General features: G+C 37.6%; 3 protein-coding genes across 3 annotated transcripts; 2 read left to right on the top strand and 1 right to left on the bottom strand.

The window, feature by feature from the left end:
- The first annotated feature begins 2,310 nt into the window (after positions 1–2,310).
- On the top strand, positions 2,311–4,588 carry LOC117302555. The gene is made up of 5 exons (XM_033786530.1): positions 2,311–2,583; positions 2,923–3,156; positions 3,350–3,426; positions 3,878–3,976; positions 4,367–4,588. Exons 1-5 carry the CDS (start codon positions 2,367–2,369, stop codon positions 4,586–4,588), a joined length of 849 nt encoding a protein of 282 aa, XP_033642421.1. The 5' UTR covers positions 2,311–2,366.
- Positions 4,589–11,490: 6,902 nt separating this feature from the next.
- LOC117302554 lies at positions 11,491–17,777 on the top strand. Its single transcript, XM_033786529.1, has 4 exons — positions 11,491–11,524; positions 16,634–16,694; positions 17,215–17,310; positions 17,448–17,777. The coding sequence occupies exons 1-4, from the start codon at positions 11,491–11,493 to the stop codon at positions 17,701–17,703; spliced, it is 447 nt and encodes a 148-aa protein (XP_033642420.1). The 3' UTR covers positions 17,704–17,777.
- Positions 17,778–18,174: 397 nt separating this feature from the next.
- Positions 18,175–19,758, bottom strand: LOC117302553. The gene is made up of 4 exons (XM_033786528.1): positions 19,580–19,758; positions 19,098–19,185; positions 18,735–18,980; positions 18,175–18,453 (listed from the first exon to the last, which is right to left on the bottom strand). The coding sequence occupies exons 1-4, from the start codon at positions 19,756–19,758 to the stop codon at positions 18,175–18,177; spliced, it is 792 nt and encodes a 263-aa protein (XP_033642419.1).
- Positions 19,759–20,309: the final 551 nt, after the last annotated feature.

Genomic DNA, 20,309 nt, shown 5'->3' with positions numbered 1-20,309 from the left:
CTACACATCATCGGATAGATCATTAAAAGTTGGACAAAATGCTTCACAGAACACGTAAAATATTTTTAATACTTCTAGTGCAAAACAAAATTTCATAAAATCTTATCGTATTCATATTTTTAAAACTACTGATCATTTCAACGTAATTTTTGTTTCAGATTGTAAAACAGCAATCCCGCTCAATCTTTTGCACAGAAATAACAAAATTTGGACCTTTACATCAGTCGAAAAGGGACGTCAAAGCACCTGTTGACCCACGCGTTTACCCCATTTTGATCAACAACGCACGCTATGTACGCTATGCAGTGCAAGCGCGGGAATTCCCAAAAGTGCTCTCTTTAGTCCAGCGAAAGAGGGCGCTGTAACGTTTTTAGTAACATCGAGCGCTGAGTGAATCGCGGTGAATCGCAGTAGTTGAGTAATAATGAACAACGTCTCGCACCAAAACTACAAGTAGGAATACATATGCATTGATGTTATAAGATACATTATACACCTTCAGATAGTCCATCACATAATTATAAAATGTTTACAAGTCATACATCAGCTGAAAGGTTTTAATGAACTAGTCAGGATCTACACAAATGAAATCAGTTTAAACTTGGCTTCTTGTTCAAACCAGAGGTTGAAAATAATTGGTCAAAGAAAAATAATTTCACAACCACACATTTGATTTTTTATATATGTATACGTCATTGGGTAGGTATGTAACAACTTAAGAAACGATACACAACATTGACTATTAAACCTTGACCTCCAGTTAAACAGGAAGATGCAGTTAATTATTTGAAAAAATATTACCCCAGAACCAGAAATAAGTTGTTTATTATCTGAACGTCGTCAGATAAGGCTTTGAAAAACATTACTAACGCTATAATTTGTGACCTGACAAAATTGTCTTCCGGTTCAAACCGGATGTTTAATATTTGAAAAAAATCATAACATCTGAACCATACATTGGATTTTTTCAATCTATGCATCATCTGAAAGGTCTTAATAGAGTTATCACGTGCTATACAATATGCGACCCTGTTTGACCTTGACTTCCAGTTAAAGTTGGAAACTGATATATAATGTTTGAAAAATAAAAAAAATCCTAAACCACATGATTTGATTTTTATCATCTATACGTCAAAAGAAAGAACTCAAAAGACATCACCAACGCTACCAAGTGTGACCTCATTTGACAGTACCTTCCGGTTCAAAACGGAAGTTGAAACTTTATATTTGAAAAAATCATAACTTCTAAACCAAATATTGGATTTTTACAACCCATCCATCATTTAAAAGGTCTTAATAAACTTATCACACGCTACATAAAAAGTAACCGCTATTTGACCTTTTATCCGATGCAAACCGGAAGTTGGTGTTTAATTTGTAAAAAAATCATAACTCCTTAACCAGTCATTGGATTGATGAGGTAAAATGTTGTCACCAATTCATTCACTCACTCACCACGAACACCTTGTTTTTGTAGTAAACAAAAACTGTACATGTACCTCTAGTTCTAATAATTTCAGCTTCGATGATTTTGAGGGACAAATGCAAGATTTACCAGAGGTTTCTGTTGCTGACATTGTTTTTGACATGGAGAGTGACTGTGATGAGCATGAGGACGGTGGAATTAGTCTTGAGCAAGAACAACGAGTATCTTCAAGTACTGAAGAGTTGGCCACACAACCATGTTACATTGTGTACCATGACAACTTGCTGGCTTTGTGTAATATGATAAAACCAAAATGCAGGGTGAAAGGCTGTGGAGAAGTTGCTGTCCCTCAACTGAAGAAACATGGTTCTTCAGCCTCCATTTATTGGGTGAGTTAGAGGTTCGCAAGGCCTAAATTCCTTACACATATACATGTTTAGGGGGCACTATTTAAAAAAATAAAATAAATAAAAATTATTGAACAAGTCGCCTAACACAAGGCCAGATTGCCATTAGATTCAAGATGTCAAACAATTTATACATAATGACAATATACATGTATTCATTATCATTTGGCTGTTATTGCACCAGCTTCGGGGTGTGTGGGTTTAAAACAAATGTAATGTAGTGTATTTAATTTTGTGACCCAACAAATGTTCTGCAGATTATGGGCCTTATGGGGTACACATAAGGAAGTTTTGTCCTTTTGTACCACATAACATAATTTAATAGAACAAAAATTATCATAGGAAGATCAATGCTGTAAGTGTAACACTTGTCCATGTGAGGGATCGGGTTGTTGATGGGTCCAATGCTACATACATTCCTAATGTAACACAGATAAATTATACTGTTGATTTGATCGATATCCTTACAAAATTGCACAAAGACTCATGAATGCAAGAGTTGGAGAACACAACCACAGTTGAATGGTGTCAACATGGGGGACATTGCCATGGATGCTGCCATTCTTTTTTCTGGGAGCCAGCATGCTAAAGTTCACATGATGTGTACTTTCATGAATCTAGGATGCCCAAGTTCTACACAGTTCTTCCAGGTCCAGCGGCTTTACGTTGTACCAGCAGTTGATGAGTTGTGGACCAGCATAGAACAAAAGACCATTGAAAGCAGACAAGACAAGGATTTAGTCATTTGTGGTAAGTCTGCATTTTAAAACATTAAATGCCCAACAGCCGTTGAGGTGTTTTTCTTTTAATCCAATTCCTCCAAAAGTGAGCTTTAATAAAAAGAGCTTTTTTATTTAGTGCGACCTGCCAAAATGAACCAGTACAAAATGAAACACATGCCTAATTACTGTAATGTGATGTTACTTACCGTACCAAAACCTATTAATAAGGCCTTATGTAGTTCTAAACACATGGCCTTTCACACCCTGATGTTGGAGGGATATAAAAGATGATCCCTTGAGCACAGAGAGTTCCATGTCAATAGAAGGATTAAATCCAAGTTATTTTTCTCCTACTGTTGTATTTCAGGTGACGCGCGTAATGATAGTCCAGGTTTCAGTGCCAAGTATTGCACATATACAATGCTAGATGAGGCAGATGACAGCATCCTCAGAATGGGCTTCAAGGACAAGCGAGAGTGCGGTGGGAAATCTCCAAACATGGAGACCGACGCGTTTGTTGAAGCCCTTGATGATCTTCAGCGCAAGTTGAAAGTTGTTGAAGTTTGCACTGATTCAAGTTCATCCATAACCAAGAAAATGAGTAAGTAGTTTAATTACAATGTCTGTTTTTTCACAAGCAACACATAAACAATCTGGAAGGTATGTCCAAAATCAGTATGTTGCTAAATGCATTTTTTTTAAAATGACTTTTTAATTATTGATTTGGATGTTACTCGTGTGGACTGTTCCAATATGGTAATGATTAAGGTGTACTTTTTCAAATTAATTTATAGGAGAGAAATACAATGGTCTGAAACACTCCTATGATGTGTGGCATGCCGCCAAAAATCGGTCAAAGAAACTAACCAAAGTAAGTGTTAATATTTCTTTTTTGAAAATTAAGTAAACTTTTACAGTTTTGTTTAAACGTTCTATTTATCTTCAAGTACTGTTATTGCTAAGAATGTTTATTAAGTTCTTTAACAGTTTAAATGTTCAATTTAAATGTTCAATTTGCTCAGTAAAATTAATCTTGAAACAGTGGATGTGAGTTTTGTTTTCTCCGTTTTCTAATTGGTTAGGAACTACGCCAATGTTGTTGACCTGAGGTTTTCACCCATTTGAAGGCTATCAGTGTGTGTGCATATTATCCAGCAAAAAGAGTCTATGTGGGATTGGAATGGAAGTTACTGAAAAAGGGCCAATCGATTAGATTTTTTATCCTAGTTTAGAAAGGCATACTTTAGAGCAAACTCTATTTCATTCTCGGTATTGGATAATTTGTATAACCCCTCTAACCTCTCAATTTACATCCTGCGCAGAAAGCAGGCAATCGTGAGCTTTTGCGATGGACTTCAGACATCGTAACCCACTTTTGGCGATGTGCTGAGCTGTCGCATGGCAATGCCAAGACTTTTCTGGTAAGTGTTTACAAATTCAGTTAAATTTTTTTCATCTGTTGATGGTGCTTGCTTTGATCATTTTGGTTGTTACGACATGAAAAAGAACCCTACCTGCATGCAGCCATCTTGTTTTTTTTTACATTCAAAACAATGTAGCGAAATTGAGGCTGGAAAGAGAGAATAGTCACCAACCTTTTCAAGAAAACATTAGCATAATAGCAGGTTTAGTCATGAATGTGCTACCATTTTGTTAAAAATCATGCATTCACCAGATACACCTTCTGAGAACTTATCACCAAAACGATTAAAATATTTGTTAAAAAACACACAAGAACACAACTTTTGAATGTCTTGCTCTGGCTTGGATGAGTAATCTGAGTGATTAATTCATAGTTTATTGTCTTGTAGCTGCGGTGGAGAGGCATTCTTCATCATGTGACGGGTGTCCACCAGTGGGTGTCTACACTTGGGGAAGGCTATGGCCCTGTCACATGTGAACATGGCGAGCTACCTTTTGAGTGGCAGTCTAAGATCCTGAAAGCTGATAGTCCACTACATAAGGCACTGCAGGAAATTGTCCTCAACCAAACCTTCCTCAAGAAGATTCCCTACTATGTAAATTTTCGGTGAGTAATATTTGTTGTCCCACTTCATCCACAAAGTAATTTACTTTTTAAGACAAGTCAAAAAAGCTAACGCTTCCAATATAATTAGCTGTTTCGCAGCGTAGCGCAGCGAAACAGCTATTGTTAGCTGTTTCGTAGCGAAGCGCAGCGAAACAGCTATTGTTTTTGTTCGGTTTTTTAATTGGTTGTTTCAGGATTATTCAGTACTCGCGTTTTTGTGCATGGTTCCTAAAGAGCAATTGCAATGAAACTTTCAGTGATGAAGGGCATTGGTGCAAGGAGGGTCCTAAACGAAATTCGTCATGATGACATCATCACCGGTCACGTGACGTCATCTTAAAGGTGTTTTATTTCAATCTTTGAAAATCTATATCAAATAAACCACAAGAGACCGTAGATTTCTGTTAACGGGATTAGGTAGGAATAAATTAGGTCTTCATTTTATTTCGTGTGTGTGACTTCACATGACCTCTACTTCCGGTCGAAACGGGCCAAAAACGAAAGTACCCTGTAACTCAAAAGTGGTAAAAGCTATGAAATTTTTTTCTCTGCGATAAAAGTGTCTAGCAAGGGTGGGCAATTCAAAAAAAGTATTGATGGCGTCATAAATTGCAACAGCGCCCTCTAGTGGCAAATTGAAAATTCTTCAAAATGGACTTTTTGAAGATGTCTGTGGCGAAGTTTTTGGTAATCACTTTAAATTTTACACACACGTTAACTGTCTGGCAGGCATCATATGTGTGAAGTTTCAGATCAATGACGTCATCGGGGGTCACGTGACGCAGCATTAAAGGTGCACTTTTTGAAGTCGTATAACTCTCGAAGGAATGACGCCATTATGTTGAAACTATGTAGATCATTGTATATTGGCAAGTTCTCGTGAATTATGAAATGACGTCATGATGACGTCATCACATGATGTTAAATGAGTTTTTTCATTTTTGCACATTTAAATTTGTTTGTTTTGTCTGATTCAGTACTCGCAATTTTTTGCATAGTTCCCAAAGAGCAATTGCAATGAAACTTTCAGGGATTGCAGGTTATGGTGCAATGATGATCCTAAAGCAATGATGTCATGATGACGTCATCACTGGTCTCGTGACGTCATCTTAAAGGTGTTTTCTGTTACATGTTTGAAAATCTATATCAAATCAGCCAAAAGAGACCGTAGATTTCTGTTTGCGGGATTGGGTAGGGATTAATTAGGTCTCCATTTTGTTTTGTGTGCGCGACCTCACATGACCTCTACTTCCGGTCGAAACCGGAAGTGCCCCTTTAATTCAAAAGTGGCAAAGTTATGAAGTTGCTTTCCAAGGACGTAGGTGTCTAGCAAGGGTGGGCAGTTCAAAAAAATATTGATGACGTCACAAATTGCAACAGCGCCCCCTAGCGGCAGGTTGAAAACTCTTCAAAATGGACTTTTTGAAGATGTCAGTGGTGAAGTTTTTTGTAATCACTTTAAATTTTACACACACGTTTACTGTCAGGCAAGCATATGTGTGAAGTTTCAGATCAATGACGTCATCGGGGGTCACGTGACGCGGCATTAAAGGTGCAATTTTTAAACCTATTATCATTTAATAAAGAATAGCTGTATGGGTTGAAACATGTGATTTCATGGAGCCATAATAACAAAACAACTTTTATTTCACAGTTGACCGCCCAGTCTTGGTGCAAGACGTTTCTCGTTCCCTTTTCACGCACACCGCGGCCAATTCACCGACAGCGCGCGCACCGACTCACCTGACTTATAGTCCACTCACCGCCCCGGAGAAACGTCTTGGTCCGTGTGCTGATCGCTCGGGAAATTCCGAGCACATTCCAATCATGCCGTGCTGCGCTAGGCCTGCATAACTCTGACGTAGCAGTATCAGCATAATTTCCCACAGTCTGGTATCTGTACGTCTTCTGTGCAACGCAACCAGAAACAGCGAGGCTTCCTCGTATGTTAGTTGGTGTGTCGGGCTTGTACATTTACGTTCGTCTTTTAATTTTTGTAAACATGATTGCTGCTGAACGATGTGCGATGTTTAGTTTGCCCTAAAATACGTTTTTGGGGAAGATTGATTTTGAGAATTTTTGTAAGTGCAATTAATTGAGGGGAATGGAATCTTAAAATGTTATGAACGATGATGTTTTTTAGCAACAGAGCTAACAAAAATAGATCGATGTACACGAACGTGGGATTTTCTGGCATTTTTAGTCTTAGTCCAAAGGGTGACTTTGTAGGTAAAAATAATTATAGGGTCACAGTGCCTGAAAGTACTTTTTATGCAGAAAAAACTAAACACTACATCCAAAACTTCCGTATCATACTCACACAGCTTGGTCAAAATCAACCAGTGGTCGACCACTATTAAATATCTAAGCCTATGAGTAATTTGACACGTCTTCGCGAAGATAAGAAGCCCAGCCACAACCCCACGTTGGCATTCGGTTGTGTACTGTGTGCATGTGTACAAGAAGGTACATGTACATATCGTTTGCCCATGCACTTGGCCACAAGTAGACATGACATGTAATGGAGGACAGTTTTGGCGAACGATTGTGATCTCTTCGCCCAAAACTGTGCCGGCCATGCAGGGTATCTTTCTTTATTTTCGAAATAATGTGCAAATACACCCATACAAGTTACAAGTTCTCTCATCTGCAAATAAAACACTCGACTCCTCGAGTCTTGCCGATGGGGTCAGCAATATTGTTATAGTATTTTTTCATTGACTGACAATTTCTTCCCTCTAACAATCGATCGCAACCGCTGATCTCTAATTAATAATAACATAAAGATCAGTGATCGCCTTTGCATGCGCAACAAAACGCACATGGTGTGTATTTCCCCGGGTTCCCGCCGTAGCATGATGCAGCGATGCTTTTTAACTCGACACGTCGGATGCATGCAAGTTACCAGGCTGGCCCGCTTGTCTGTTTCCAGTTGTGCGCGTGCGTAGTATTTTGTTGACCCACACGTTGAATATGTATACGAAGGTCACATAACTCAATCTAGCACACGGACCAAGACTTATAGTCCACTCCGGGGCGGTGAGTGGACTATAAGTCAGGTGAGTCGGTGCGCGCGCTGTCGGTGAATTGGCCGCGGTGTGCGTAACAAGGAAACGAGAAACGTCTTGCACCAAGACTATTGACCGCCCCGCCTTTGCTTGCAGTGCATGGGTCCATGCATGATGGGTTCATGTACATGTACATGCATGAACAGTCCATGCATGGTGGCCATCATTGATAAAAACCTGTGCTTTCATGGCTGATCATGTGTGTGCTATGGACCTGCAAAAAAAAAGATAAGCTCTTGTAGAAATTTGAGTCCCCCATGATATTGTAACACAAAAATCCTGTGTCAATAATCACAACAATACGGAGCAATGGAACACAATTAAATCCGGTATTTCAGCTTGAATCTCTCACTGTTTTATTCCAGACGTCCAATCTTGAATACACAAATCTAGACTAATTTTCACTCGTGTACAAGAATCCAGCTAGGAGACGCTTCCCAGGCCGAACGGGTATCCCAACCGTAAGCAAAGAATCAACACTTTGGAAAGCAGGAAATTAATTTCTTACGTCAACATTTTCACAGGTTAGCAGGGGATTTTGGTTTGTGCCCCCGTGCGCACTTCACGTTAGCATTAGGGTCTATGGAAAGTACAACAAAGTAAAACTTGTGCTGAAAGGATTGAAAGATTGTGTCACTGATGTCTTGTTGTGTTTTGTAAAAATTTGTCGTGTAATCATGAGCGACAGAAGTGGTTAACCAAGCAGGAATTTGATCGCGACTACTTTCATAGTACGTAGTCTTAGCCGCACGATTAACCAGGTGGGTTGAATAGCAATAGTCGCGACTCGACTAAGCAATCAAAATCCGCAATTTCCCATGAGTTGTTCCAAAAGATATGGTTACGACTACGTTCCAAAAGATATTATGTATTATGGTGTTGTGATAATACTTAAGAAGGACTCGACAAGTCTACACTCATGCTTTTAATCTTATGCTAGTAAGCCCATTGTATGTCACACAACCAGATCTACAGTTGCTCAATAAACCATTGTGTTTCAACTTATAACAACAAGTCTCCAACCTAATAACAATGGTTGTTCCTTGGCTACGCAGCTACTCAAAGACGTTCCAAGATACGCTTACTTTCCTTCAAGTTACGCTATAATATCAAAACGGTATACATTTTCAAGCCCGAGTCAAGCTACGCTTACGTTCCAAGATACGCAGCTACATTTACGTTCCAAGATACGTTCCAAAAGATATGGTTACGTTCCAAGCTACGCAGCTACGCTTTACATTCCTAGACACGTTTTACATTCCTAGACACGTTTAGGTTCCAAGTTACGCTATATAGTATCAAAAGGTACGCTTTCAATCCCGAGTCGATAGGCTCACGTTTCAAGATTTGCAGCATCACTTACGTTTCAAAAACAATCTCATAAGGACGCTTTCGAATCCCTCAAGATCCCTTTCCCCCAAGATTGAAAAATCTTTCACTGTGAATACTAACAGGGCCCCGCAGTTTGATTTGTTTAGCAAATCATACTGCTAACAAAATTTCTTCACTATCAACAAATTTAGTCGGGCATCAGCCAAAAGTCCACAGTTACTTTTCATCTGGTTTTCAGAGCAGACTGTATCACTGATTTTATTTTATTTTCATGTTAACCCTGATCGTAAGCCACCAGAGTAGGCCAGCTTTCAGCTGCATATGGCAAAATGCTCCATATGGATACAACAATAGTTTTTAACTTTTAAGTCGTCTTGCAATTGCATGGCCAGCATCTGAGACCATAGAGCAAATAATAGCTTTAATAATAGCTTTAATAATAGGGGAACACTGGCCCGGCGAGAAGTGATGTACGATGAAGATGCTGTCTCGCAGCCAATGGGAAAATCTTGGCCTTAAAAACCACTGGGAAAAGAAATTCGCGACTCGCCATTATACGCGCCCTCTATGTTTATTTACACAATTTGTCCTTTACACAATTTGTCCTTTACAAAATGTGTCTTTAGTTGACGCCCTCAATGTTTGTTTAAATTTTTCAACGTAGTTTGTGCATTTTAGTTTACGTTGTTGGTTTTATAGGTAAGAATTAATTTAAAAAAATAAGTATCTTTTTTAAAGGATAGTTTTTTTATGGTTAATTTTAAAACATTATTTTTAAGGGACAAACATTTTTTTATTATTAATTTTTTATTTATTTAGTGTATTTTTTTTCTAATGGATTATTTTATTGGATAGTTTTTTTATTGTTAATTTTAGAAACATTTCGTGTAAGTATTTTTAAGGGACAAACATTTTTTATCATAACCTTTTTTTTAAATTAGTGTGATTTTTTTCTAATGGATTATTTTAAGGATTAAAATTTTTGTATTGTTAACTTTGTTTTTCATTTAGTGTAATTTTTTCTATTGGATTAATATTTCCAGTTTTGACTAATTCTTCAGCTGTTCCCTTTAGTCTAAATTTACAGTATACTGGTTTTTTTTTCATTTTCAACTGTTGGTGCTTTGTGTTTACGATCAACACATAAATTTCGTTAATTTATTATTCGTTTTATCTGTTATCTTTAATTATTTGTAATTGTTCTTTGATTTTCGTTTTTTATGTTAGTTTTCAAAAATATGGTTAGTTTTTATTTTATTTAGCTTTTGGCCCTTTTGGCCGCCCATTTATAGGTGAGGGGGTCTTGGTACTGATTAAGCGCATCATTGTGAAGAAACAATTTGTTAATTCAAAAGTAAAAACACAAATTTACATGACATGTTTGTGAGATGTAGACATCGTGAGCCCTGTTATGTATAATGTTATCTTTGGTATACGCTTACTTTCCACTGATACGTCGGTGTGGCAGTAGATTATGTGCCCCCCCCTCCCCCCCCCCCCCCATTTTATCGTAAATACTCGGTACGCGCACAATAGACGTGGAATGAGGTGCATGCTGGTCTAGCTAACTATCAAATGTGGGTACTAGCTAGACCAGCATGCACCTCATTCGACAGTTTGCACTTGCGCAATGGTATTTGCGAATAGGTCTGAGTGTGCAAACCTCTTCTAAAAGCTTGACCCACTGACTCTCCAGCAACCCTGGTTAACTTTCCATGCAGCCTTTGAGGTCGGATAATCAAACACCATCCTATTGTTTTTTTGGGGGGTTTTTTTTAGTCCAAAATTAACCATGTAAAGTGAAAAAAAAACGTAATCTTTGAAAAACGGGGAGGCTTTTATGTCTACAGCAATAAACGTATACTAATTCAATTTGATTATAATACGTACTTGCTCTACGGTGGGCAGATTGGTTGCTACGGGTGAAGTACCTCAATAGCTGGGTGTTATATAGCGCATCGCGTTAGCAAGTAAAAGTTTCTAGTAAAAAAGAGATTATTCACAATGCAGAATACTTGTGAGGGGTGTTCTAAAACACATCTCAAAGTATACAACATGCTGCTCCCTTTTTTTCACTTCAGTGTATGGTCCCGTGTTCTCTTCTGTCTGGGTCTCAAACGGGACTTTCCAAAATATTTTTAGATCGGATTTCGTCATTTATTGTTTTGTGTTGTTGTCTGCCTTTGGGGAGAAGTCGGTATAAACTGACGGCCGTTATGGATATTTGCAAACAGCACTATGACCAGAAAATACATCAGCTCATTTATAAATCAGTGAACAACATTTTTCATAGGAAAGAAAACAATGGTTCTTATTGCAGGCTTCAAATAAAAATCTCAAGTTGGATTCGGATTATTTACGACTCTGGAAAACTCAACAAATTAATCTGATTGTATTCACAGCACACGACCTTAGCCGGGACCTTTCCCGGATGTTCATCTACAATGTCAACACGGGGACATGATAATTAATCATGATCGTGTGTGGTTCTCCCACGTACTCCAAAATGATGCTATACGCCCAGCTTGATCTTATGAACTGTAAAAGTTGAGTTGTTATTGCCAGGTAATCAGGAGGTACACATTTGCCTTGAATGTTTGATTCACGAAGTTGATGGAGCTGGCAGTAACTGGTACCAATTTCAGAATGGTTAATAACTTATTGTAAGTATGACCATCTTATCGAAGAGTTAGTACAAAGCCCCCATAAAGGGACAGGTAAGAACAAAATGAAGGGTAAAATAACAACAATTATGTCGTTCCGTCATTATATTGTTTCGTTCCCTCGAGTGACTGAGTTAATTCGAAGTGCTATTCCGTTAACTCGAAAACATTTTATTCTCTTAAAAAAAAAAAGAACGCGCCGAGGATCATCTCGACGTTTTTAGTTATAACCACAGCACGAGTAAAAACAGTCAATGTTTGTTTTACAACACGTAAACAAAATGGTGTGTGGTACAATGGTTGTTAGCGAAAAGTACCTTGGTTGATACGGTGTTTTGCTGCGTGTATAGCGCGTCGTGTTCCTGCTGTTGGTAAAAAGAAGAAAAAAAGGAAGAACAAAAAAGATGTGACGCACTGTGAACCAATCAAGCGCTTGATATGCGCATGCTGGCGGCACCATCTGTCCTTGTTTAACAACAAACACATTTATAGACCTTTTGTAAATGAAAACTTTGAAAACACAAAGTTTAAGCTGTGCTACTACAAGCCTGGTACCAAGTGCCGCCATTGGACCCGAAAAATAAACACCTTTTGGGGCGTTTCGGCAGGGCTATGACAGAAGGGCCCATCGAAGTACGTTGTTTTTGTATAAAAAAAAACATGAGAGGGAAAAGGGGAAATCCCCAGCTGGCTAGACAAATATTAGTTTACCAACTCAACTCGAATACAAAAAGGTGCAAAGATTACAAGATTTGCTTTTTAAAAATCATCTAATGTAAACAACAAATGTATTTGTTCTATTAAGCACCAACGCGCATAACGTTATCTTGCATGCACTTTAGTCAAGTGTTTTGTTTTTTTCTTGTCAGACGCAGCCATCAAACTTAAAGCGAAATAATATGTAGATTAATTAATGCATGACATCTAATAACCACCCAACCCTTAAAGATTATGATACTGCGTTCAAAAATAGTAGTCCGTACTCCAACATGAACACACCCCTTTTAGTTCGGGTGCCATAGAGGTAAAATGCAAAATAACATTTGGTCATCCCCATTGCAAGAACACAAGAAAGACGACATGAAGGTGTTCACACATTATTTCATACACATCAGTTTTATTTAATTAAGGAGGTGAAACCTCTATTTAGTAGTTTTCAGGTTGACACAAATGTGCCTGACACATTTCAAGTTCCCAATAATGATTTAAACTATAATTTGGGATATTTAATTTACCTAAAATTTAAAAGATAACAACTGAAGCCAAATCAACACTTATTGCAAATCAGACACACATCATGCAAATGAAATGTACACAACAAGTAAACGCCTCTTACAAAGAACTTTGAACGCACAGAAGTTCTTGCCCTTATCAAACAGACTAGCTACAATTTAATGTGAACTTCGATGCATTCAGTATAATGAAACTTCATTATATGGTATTTTTTTTATTTTGAATTTTTTTGTTTGTTCCTTTATAATAATAAAGTTTTTGCCGTTGGTCTTTTATCAATTCGTCTGTAATCTTTCATGTTACTTGTATTCACCTTTTATAATTAGGTCTATATAGTTTTGCTGTTATTAAATTAATGATGATTTTGCCCGAGTAATGAATGTAAATGATCATGTAGTCATAACAAACCCCTTTATAATGCAATGTGCTATTTTATGTGGTGCATTTTGCAGTCATTACATAACCACATAGGGCGAACCTGTTCTCAAACACAACGTACTTGACTCTTTGTATTTCTATGACCTATGGCTTTGCGTCCTATTTCCAGTTTGTATTCCTGATAAAACATGTGTCAAAAGTAGGACACATAAAACAAAAATTTAAAGTACAAAACACTGAAATTTTTCAAATCATTCTTCTTAGTGTCGGTAAGAAAATATAACAATCAGTTATTATTCCTTAAACCAAAGAAACTCTTGCAATTTATTACTCTTTTATTATAATATAAAATATGTTTATTACCTTCTATCACGTTTAAATTATTGCTTCCCTTCTTGAACGTGAGATGCAATTGGTTGCCTTGGATGGGAATAGTGTGGTAACATTACAAGGCTTTTGTATTTATTTTTGCAAATAAATTGGCTGTTGTTTTTATGCATGCATATTGCACACCAATATAACGCGAAGTATAATATTAACAACTTGTTTCTTATACTTTGAACTTTGAAAATTGGTGCAACATCCGGACGCCTATGTTGTATAACATGATCGGTCTGAATGTTAAAGTCCCATAGAATCTTGACCTGGTCGGTCTCTACAACTTTCTCCGGAACATGGTCGTACCATTTCGCAAGCACTTTGACACCATACTTCTTACACAGATCCCAGTGAATCATCTTGGCCAACCTTGTCATGTCTTCCTTTGTACTCCGTCTGGGCCATCTTACTGCATTTGCTAACAATATGAAATACAGTCTCCTCTGCTTTATTGCACATTCTACACATAGGAGAGACGTTTGCTTTCTCTATCCTGGCCTTCATTACATTTGTCCTTAGAGACTGGTCTTGCGCCGCAGTAATCAAGCCCTCTGTTTCCTTCTTTAGTTCTCCGCTGAAGTTGTCTATAATTCGCGTATTTTTCGATCATGAACCTTACCGATCTAATGCTACTACGTGTGTCTAGTTTTTGTTCGGTTTTTTATTTGGTTGTTTCAGGATTATTCAGTACTCGCATTTTTTTGCATGGTTCCTAAAGAGCAATTGCAATGAAACTTTCAGTGATGAAGGGCATTGGTGCAAGGAGGGTCCTAAACGAAATTCGTCATGATGACATCATCACCGGTCACGTGACGTCATCTTAAAGGTGTTTTATTTAAATCTTTGAAAATCTATATCAAATCAACCACAATAGACCGTAGATTTCTGTTAACGGGATTAGGTAGGAATAAATTAGGTCTTTATTTTATTTTGTGTGCGTGACCTCACATGACCTCTACTTCCGGTCGAAACGGGCCAAAAACGAAAGTACCCTGTAACTCAAAAGTGGTAAAAGTTATGAATTTTTTTCTCCGGGATAAAAGTGTCTAGCAAGGGTGGGCAATTCAAAAAAAGTATTGATGACGTCATAAATTGCAACAGCGCCCTCTAGTGGCAAGTTGAAAATTCTTCAAAATGGACTTTTTGAAGATGTCTGTGGCGAAGTTTTTGGTAATCACTTTAAATTTTACACACACGTTTACTGTCTGGCAGGCATCATATGTGTGAAGTTTCAGATCAATGACGTCATCGGGGGTCACGTGACGCAGCATTAAAGGTGCACTTTTTGAAGTCGTATAACTCTCGAAGAAATGACGCCATTATGTTGAAATTATGTAGATCATTAGATATTGGAAAGTTCTCGTGAATTATGAAATGACGTCATGATGACGTCATCACATGATTTTTAATGATTTTTTCAATTTTTACACCTTTAACACACCAATTGCTATCTGAACATGGTGTAATCCAAATTATTTCTTTATCTATGCCACATTTGGGCAAATTGCTTTGAATACACAACAAATAACTTAAAACTCAAATGAGAAATTTGAAATGTTATTGACGAAACAGCTATGTATTTGTGCAATGCCATAAGGTTGCGTGCCAAAGCCTCACGCACACATTGTTGTACACGAAGTACATGTACAATACCATGCCAATGTGCGTAATCATTTGTACACGAAGTACAATGCCATGCCAATGTGCGTAATCATTTGTACACGAAGTACAATGCCATGCCAATGTGCGTAATCATTTGTACACGAAGTACAATACCATGCCAATGTGCGTAATCATTTGTACACGAAGTACAATGCGATGCCAATGTGCGTAATCATTCACGAAGTACAATGCTATGCCAATGTGCGTTATCATTTGAGAGCAATTGCAATGAAACTTTCAGGGATTGAAGTATATGGTGCAATAATGATCCTAAAGCAAGGATGTCATGATGACCTCATCACCGGTCACGTGACGTCATCTTAAAGATGTTTTATGTTAAATGTTTGAAAATCTATATCAAATCAGCCAAACGAGACCGTAGGTTTCTGTTTGCGGGATGTGGTAGGGATAAATTAGGTCTTCGTTTTGTTTTGTGTGCGTGACCTCAAATGATCTCTACTTCCGGTTGAAACGGGCAAAAACGGAAGTGCCCTGTAACTCAAAAGTGGTAAAAGTTATGAAGTTGCTTTCCAAGGACGTAAGTGTCTAGCAAGGGTGGGCAGTTCAAAAAACATATTGATGACGTCACAAATTGCAACAGCGCCCTCTAGCGGCAGGTTGAAAACTCGTCAAAATGGACTTTTTGAAGATGTTCGTGGTGAAGTTTTTTTGTAATCACTTCAAATTTTACACACACGTTACCTGTCAGGCAGCCATCATATGTGTGAAGTTTCAGATCAATGACGTCATCGGGGGTCACGTTACGCGGCCTTAAAGGTGCACTTATTTCACTATTATAACTCCCTAAGTGATTATGCGATCATGTTGAAACTTGGTAAGTTGTTGGATATTGACAAGTTCTTTTGAAATGTGAAATGACGTCATGATGACGTCATCACATGATATTTTATGATTTTTTTTATTTTTGCACCTTTAACACATAAATTGCTATCTGAATATGGTATAACCCAAATTATTGTTTTATTTATGCCACATTGGGCAAATTGCTTTGAATACCCAACAAACTAAAAACTCAGTTGAGAAATTTGAAAATTTTAATGGCGAAACAGCTCTGCATTTGTGCACAAATGCAATTTAGCTCTAGTTTAAGATTGTTCTTTGTTGGTTTGTTCTTTTTTTCTGATGTCTTACACACCACAAGCATCTGGCACACTCTGTCGTTTGATCACAATGTCTTTGTTCATGTCCATGAAAATATTACATGTGAACATAAATGTTAACAGCAGTGTTAAGGAGAAGTTTTGGAAAATTCCAAAGAATTGATGCTCTGTGTAATTATGAGGACTCACAAATGTATTTGTTGGATTGTCACAGGCAAGCTTGAATCCTTCCACAATCATATTCTGATGTACTGTTCTAAGCGGTTTGCCTACAGGTATGTAAAAGTGTTCAATGGTTTACTTCCAAGGGGGCTGGGGTGCGAGTGAAAGAGGGATTCAAGTTAAAAAACGTTTATAACTTTGGCCCCTAACAACCCCTGCACTGTGAGTAACATTTAAGTAGCCATGCCGGTGTATGAAGCTGTGATTACAATTGTGCTGGAATCAAAAGTAAAAAAAAAAAATCAATTGTCAAAGAATATACAGGAGACAAATGAAGATTTGTATCTATGTAAAATTTATAACAGAAGCCATTTATAAATAAATAAACATACATAAAAAGTAACATGATATTTAACACTTTAATATTAAATTCAACAAGTCCTAAAAAAATAAAGAACACTATTTAAATTCAGCGTGCTTACAGCCAGACTTAAACAATTTTAGTTGACGTTCTGGGTTATGCTGCTGCACTAATGAACTTCCAAAGTTGGTAGATTTGCATTGGATCTGTTGTTTTTGTTTTCTAAACTAAACACTTCTTGAATAAATAACATTTATTTATTTACTTTGCAGTGGTCCAGTGTACAAGGCACGAAATCAGTTGGCAGCAATTGATTACACAAAGCATCTTCACAGGAAACAGCGGAAAAATGCTCAGGGAAAGCTCCAGTAAGTGTTGTTTGTGATTGTTTCTCTTTTTTATTAAATCAAAAAGCATACATTCTGCTATAACAAAAAGTGCAACTATAAGATCCTTGAGTATTATTTTCATAACTTATCAAACTGTAACAATGGTTAAATTTCAGGTACCACCGAGTCTACTCCAAGCACAGCAAGACTTGGGAAGTGAAGCCTGTTCTGGAAACCAAAAAGTACATGTACATCAAAAACCTGATGACAAGAGTATTGCAAGGCAGACTCAATGACAGCGAGCCACTAAGCCGGAAATCTGTTATCCCAGAGGGCGATGCTAGACTGATTTCTACTACAATTGCTCCCATGCCTCCACCCCCAACAGAACAATTGGTCAAACAGCGTCAGACAAGATTTCCCAAAAAGTGAATAACAACATGAGTTGCTGTGTCAGAAAGATTTATATTCATATTTGGGGAACAATACTACACCCAACAAAGCAATTCAAGTTATTTAAAGGGGGGGGGGGGGGGGGGTTCATCCTCATAGATGGGTTTTTGTTTGGTCGGGGGGGGGTGTTCTAGTCTGCATTTGTTTTTAATAGGGGATCAGGATCAATCTTGGTCACTATCTGGTACTGCTATCTTCTGGTTGAATTGGTTACATATAGTTTGATATTATACAAATATTGAGTGGCTCATAGTGGAATGGGAGGAATATTACTACAAGGTAAAATTTGGATTGTTCCATTTCACGAGGCAAAGCCGAGTGAAATGGAACAGTCCAAATTTTACCGAGTCCCAACTTCATGAAATGACCTATATGCTTCATCAAATAAAACACGGTGAATATAATCACATGTAAAAATGTGAATAAATGACAGACAAGCACACCCCAGGGTTATAGGGGCCTGTTAGGAATGAATCCGGTATATTGTCCAAATCTATCCGGAAAAGTATCTCTAATTTTCCAAACACAACAGCTTGGTATGGTAACTCTGTTACCTGCTCCTAGTCGGCCATGTTGCCAAAGCACAAATTGTCTGTACGCAGAGTGTCTCATTCTTCTGTTGTACTCGTCATTTTCAACCGGTGGGTTGTCGTTCTGCCCTAGCATATCATTTCGGTGCAATCTTGCAAGTTCCAACACATGATGGTCCAATACCAGATGCTGCATAATCTATTTTAAAAAAAGGATAATATTTTTTAATAAAATTATTAAAATATTAATCAAAACTTAAAAATATAAAGTCAGTGTCTCACTTTTATATTTCCTTGCGTCCTGGCCCCATTCAATCCTTCGATTAACTTTTTTTAAAGCTAGTTCATTTTTTATTGTTTACTTCAGTGAACCACTTTTACAGCTACATGTACACACTACATTAGATGGCAGGGATTTATACTTCAACATTTATTGTAAACCAAAATCTTTTGGGAAGTTTATGTTACAACTGCACTTACAGCTAGAGTTGAAATGCATCTTTGAGGGACCTGTCTGCAGCATAGACGCTCAGCATCAGTGGGCATCTCTCGGCAGTGTCCACAGACACACCAGCCTGGATCAGCTGTGGATGCAGGAGGATGAGTTGCTGGTGGTGGCCCTGATGACTGCTGTTCAATTAAATTCAGAACAACACCAGGCATTCTCTCCGCAACATCACTGAGTAGTTTCTTTCTACAATCCTCATCCATGTTCTCAACCAGATCCTGAAATTTTCGTGTAAAAAGGAGTGCACATAGGCTTATCTTCATTGTACTTGGGTGTAGAATGACACTTGGGTTCAGGCTTGAAATTATTCAAACTCAAAATGATAAGAGACCTACCTTAATCTCCTGCACTTTCTCATCCCTGGTTTTTGATAAAGCGCTTGACCCGACCTTCAGTCCTCGCCTGCTCTTTTTTAAAACAGGACTGTAAATAATGAAAGTAATTGTTTTGTCAATAATTATCCATTTAAATAAAATAATATACAAGTGCAAAAATGTGAACAAGTCATATTATGCACATGATATAACAAGTCTTTGTAAAATGTAAGAGTAGACAATATGAACAAGGGTAGGATAGATGATATATTTTCATTCAAATTATTTTCTAATAAATTTTCATCCCCTCAACATGCACAACCCTCAACCATTCTTATTTTCAGTCATGTAATAAAACACAGCATTTCTGCAGACTCTCCATACTCGTTTGTAAAATATAGTCTTAACCCAAATGCCTCAAACTCCTTCTTTTTGTCCTACCTAAATGAACCAATACATTTTGTACTAAATTTGGTTTCATTATTCTCAACTTGAGTACTTACCCATCGTCAGCAGTGGTTTGCCCAATGGTGCGACGTTGTCTGTTAGTGTTGGTGGTTTCTTTGCTACTAACGGGTTTATCGTGTTTTTTAGACTTCTTACTTGATGATTTGTCAGCTTTGGAAGCTTTGGCTTTATGTTTTTTACCAGGATCTTTGGATTTCGAAGGAACGTTTTCCATTGTTTATGAAGAAAATACATTTACAGCTGTGTGTGTGCATGTGACCGTGTTTATGTTTACACACGTGCTGGAGATATGCATACTGGATCCTCGTGTCTTGACATAGTGATAATATTGACGATCAAAGCACCAGTCTACTTGCAACGTCGCGCGATATTGCAGCGTAAATTTCACACTTGAAACGGCTGGTACAGCGTATACACTGACCCTTGACCTCTTTTGTTTTTTTGGCTATTTTTCATTAATTAAGGGCCACTTTGATTTTTTTTTTTACAACAACCATCTGAATATTGATTGTCTTTCTTTATATATCATTATTTAGCGTAAACAGTAAGCCGGTGTGTACCTTTAAGTGGGCCTAGAAACCTGAACCTTAATGTTTAGTCATTCAAATTCATTTTGGGGCAGTCAATTCTGGAATTTGTGCAATCTAAAAAACGCTTAGTTACGAATGTTAAAGGCATGTGGTTCACCTTGTGGCACTTGAACCAATATGGCCTTTTAATGTATAAGAGGGTTCCCCAACACCCTGTGCATTTTTTAAAGTGTCT

Source organism: Asterias rubens, chromosome 18 (genome assembly GCF_902459465.1).
Source record: "Asterias rubens chromosome 18, eAstRub1.3, whole genome shotgun sequence".
In the NCBI taxonomy this organism is placed as follows: domain Eukaryota; kingdom Metazoa; phylum Echinodermata; class Asteroidea; order Forcipulatida; family Asteriidae; genus Asterias; species Asterias rubens.
The sequence above is the reverse complement of the archived record's forward strand: the minus strand, read 5'-3'. Positions and strand labels throughout refer to the sequence as shown.

Coding starts and splice junctions, on each gene's coding strand:
- LOC117302555 (XM_033786530.1), top strand. CDS start 2,367: ATGGGGGACATTGCCATGGATGCTGCCATTCTTTTTTCTGGGAGCCAG. Junction 3,427..3,877: donor GGTCAAAGAAACTAACCAAA/GTAAGTGTTAAT, acceptor CATCCTGCGCAG/AAAGCAGGCAATCGTGAGCT. Junction 3,977..4,366: donor GCAATGCCAAGACTTTTCTG/GTAAGTGTTTAC, acceptor ATTGTCTTGTAG/CTGCGGTGGAGAGGCATTCT.
- LOC117302554 (XM_033786529.1), top strand. CDS start 11,491: ATGATGCTATACGCCCAGCTTGATCTTATGAACT. Junction 11,525..16,633: donor CCAGCTTGATCTTATGAACT/GTAAAAGTTGAG, acceptor GGATTGTCACAG/GCAAGCTTGAATCCTTCCAC. Junction 17,311..17,447: donor AATGCTCAGGGAAAGCTCCA/GTAAGTGTTGTT, acceptor GTTAAATTTCAG/GTACCACCGAGTCTACTCCA.
- LOC117302553 (XM_033786528.1), bottom strand. CDS start 19,758: ATGGAAAACGTTCCTTCGAAATCCAAAGATCCTGGTAAAAAACATAAA. Junction 19,186..19,579: donor CAAACCACTGCTGACGATGG/GTAAGTACTCAA, acceptor CATTATTTACAG/TCCTGTTTTAAAAAAGAGCA. Junction 18,454..18,734: donor GATGCATTTCAACTCTAGCT/GTAAGTGCAGTT, acceptor TTTTTAAAATAG/ATTATGCAGCATCTGGTATT.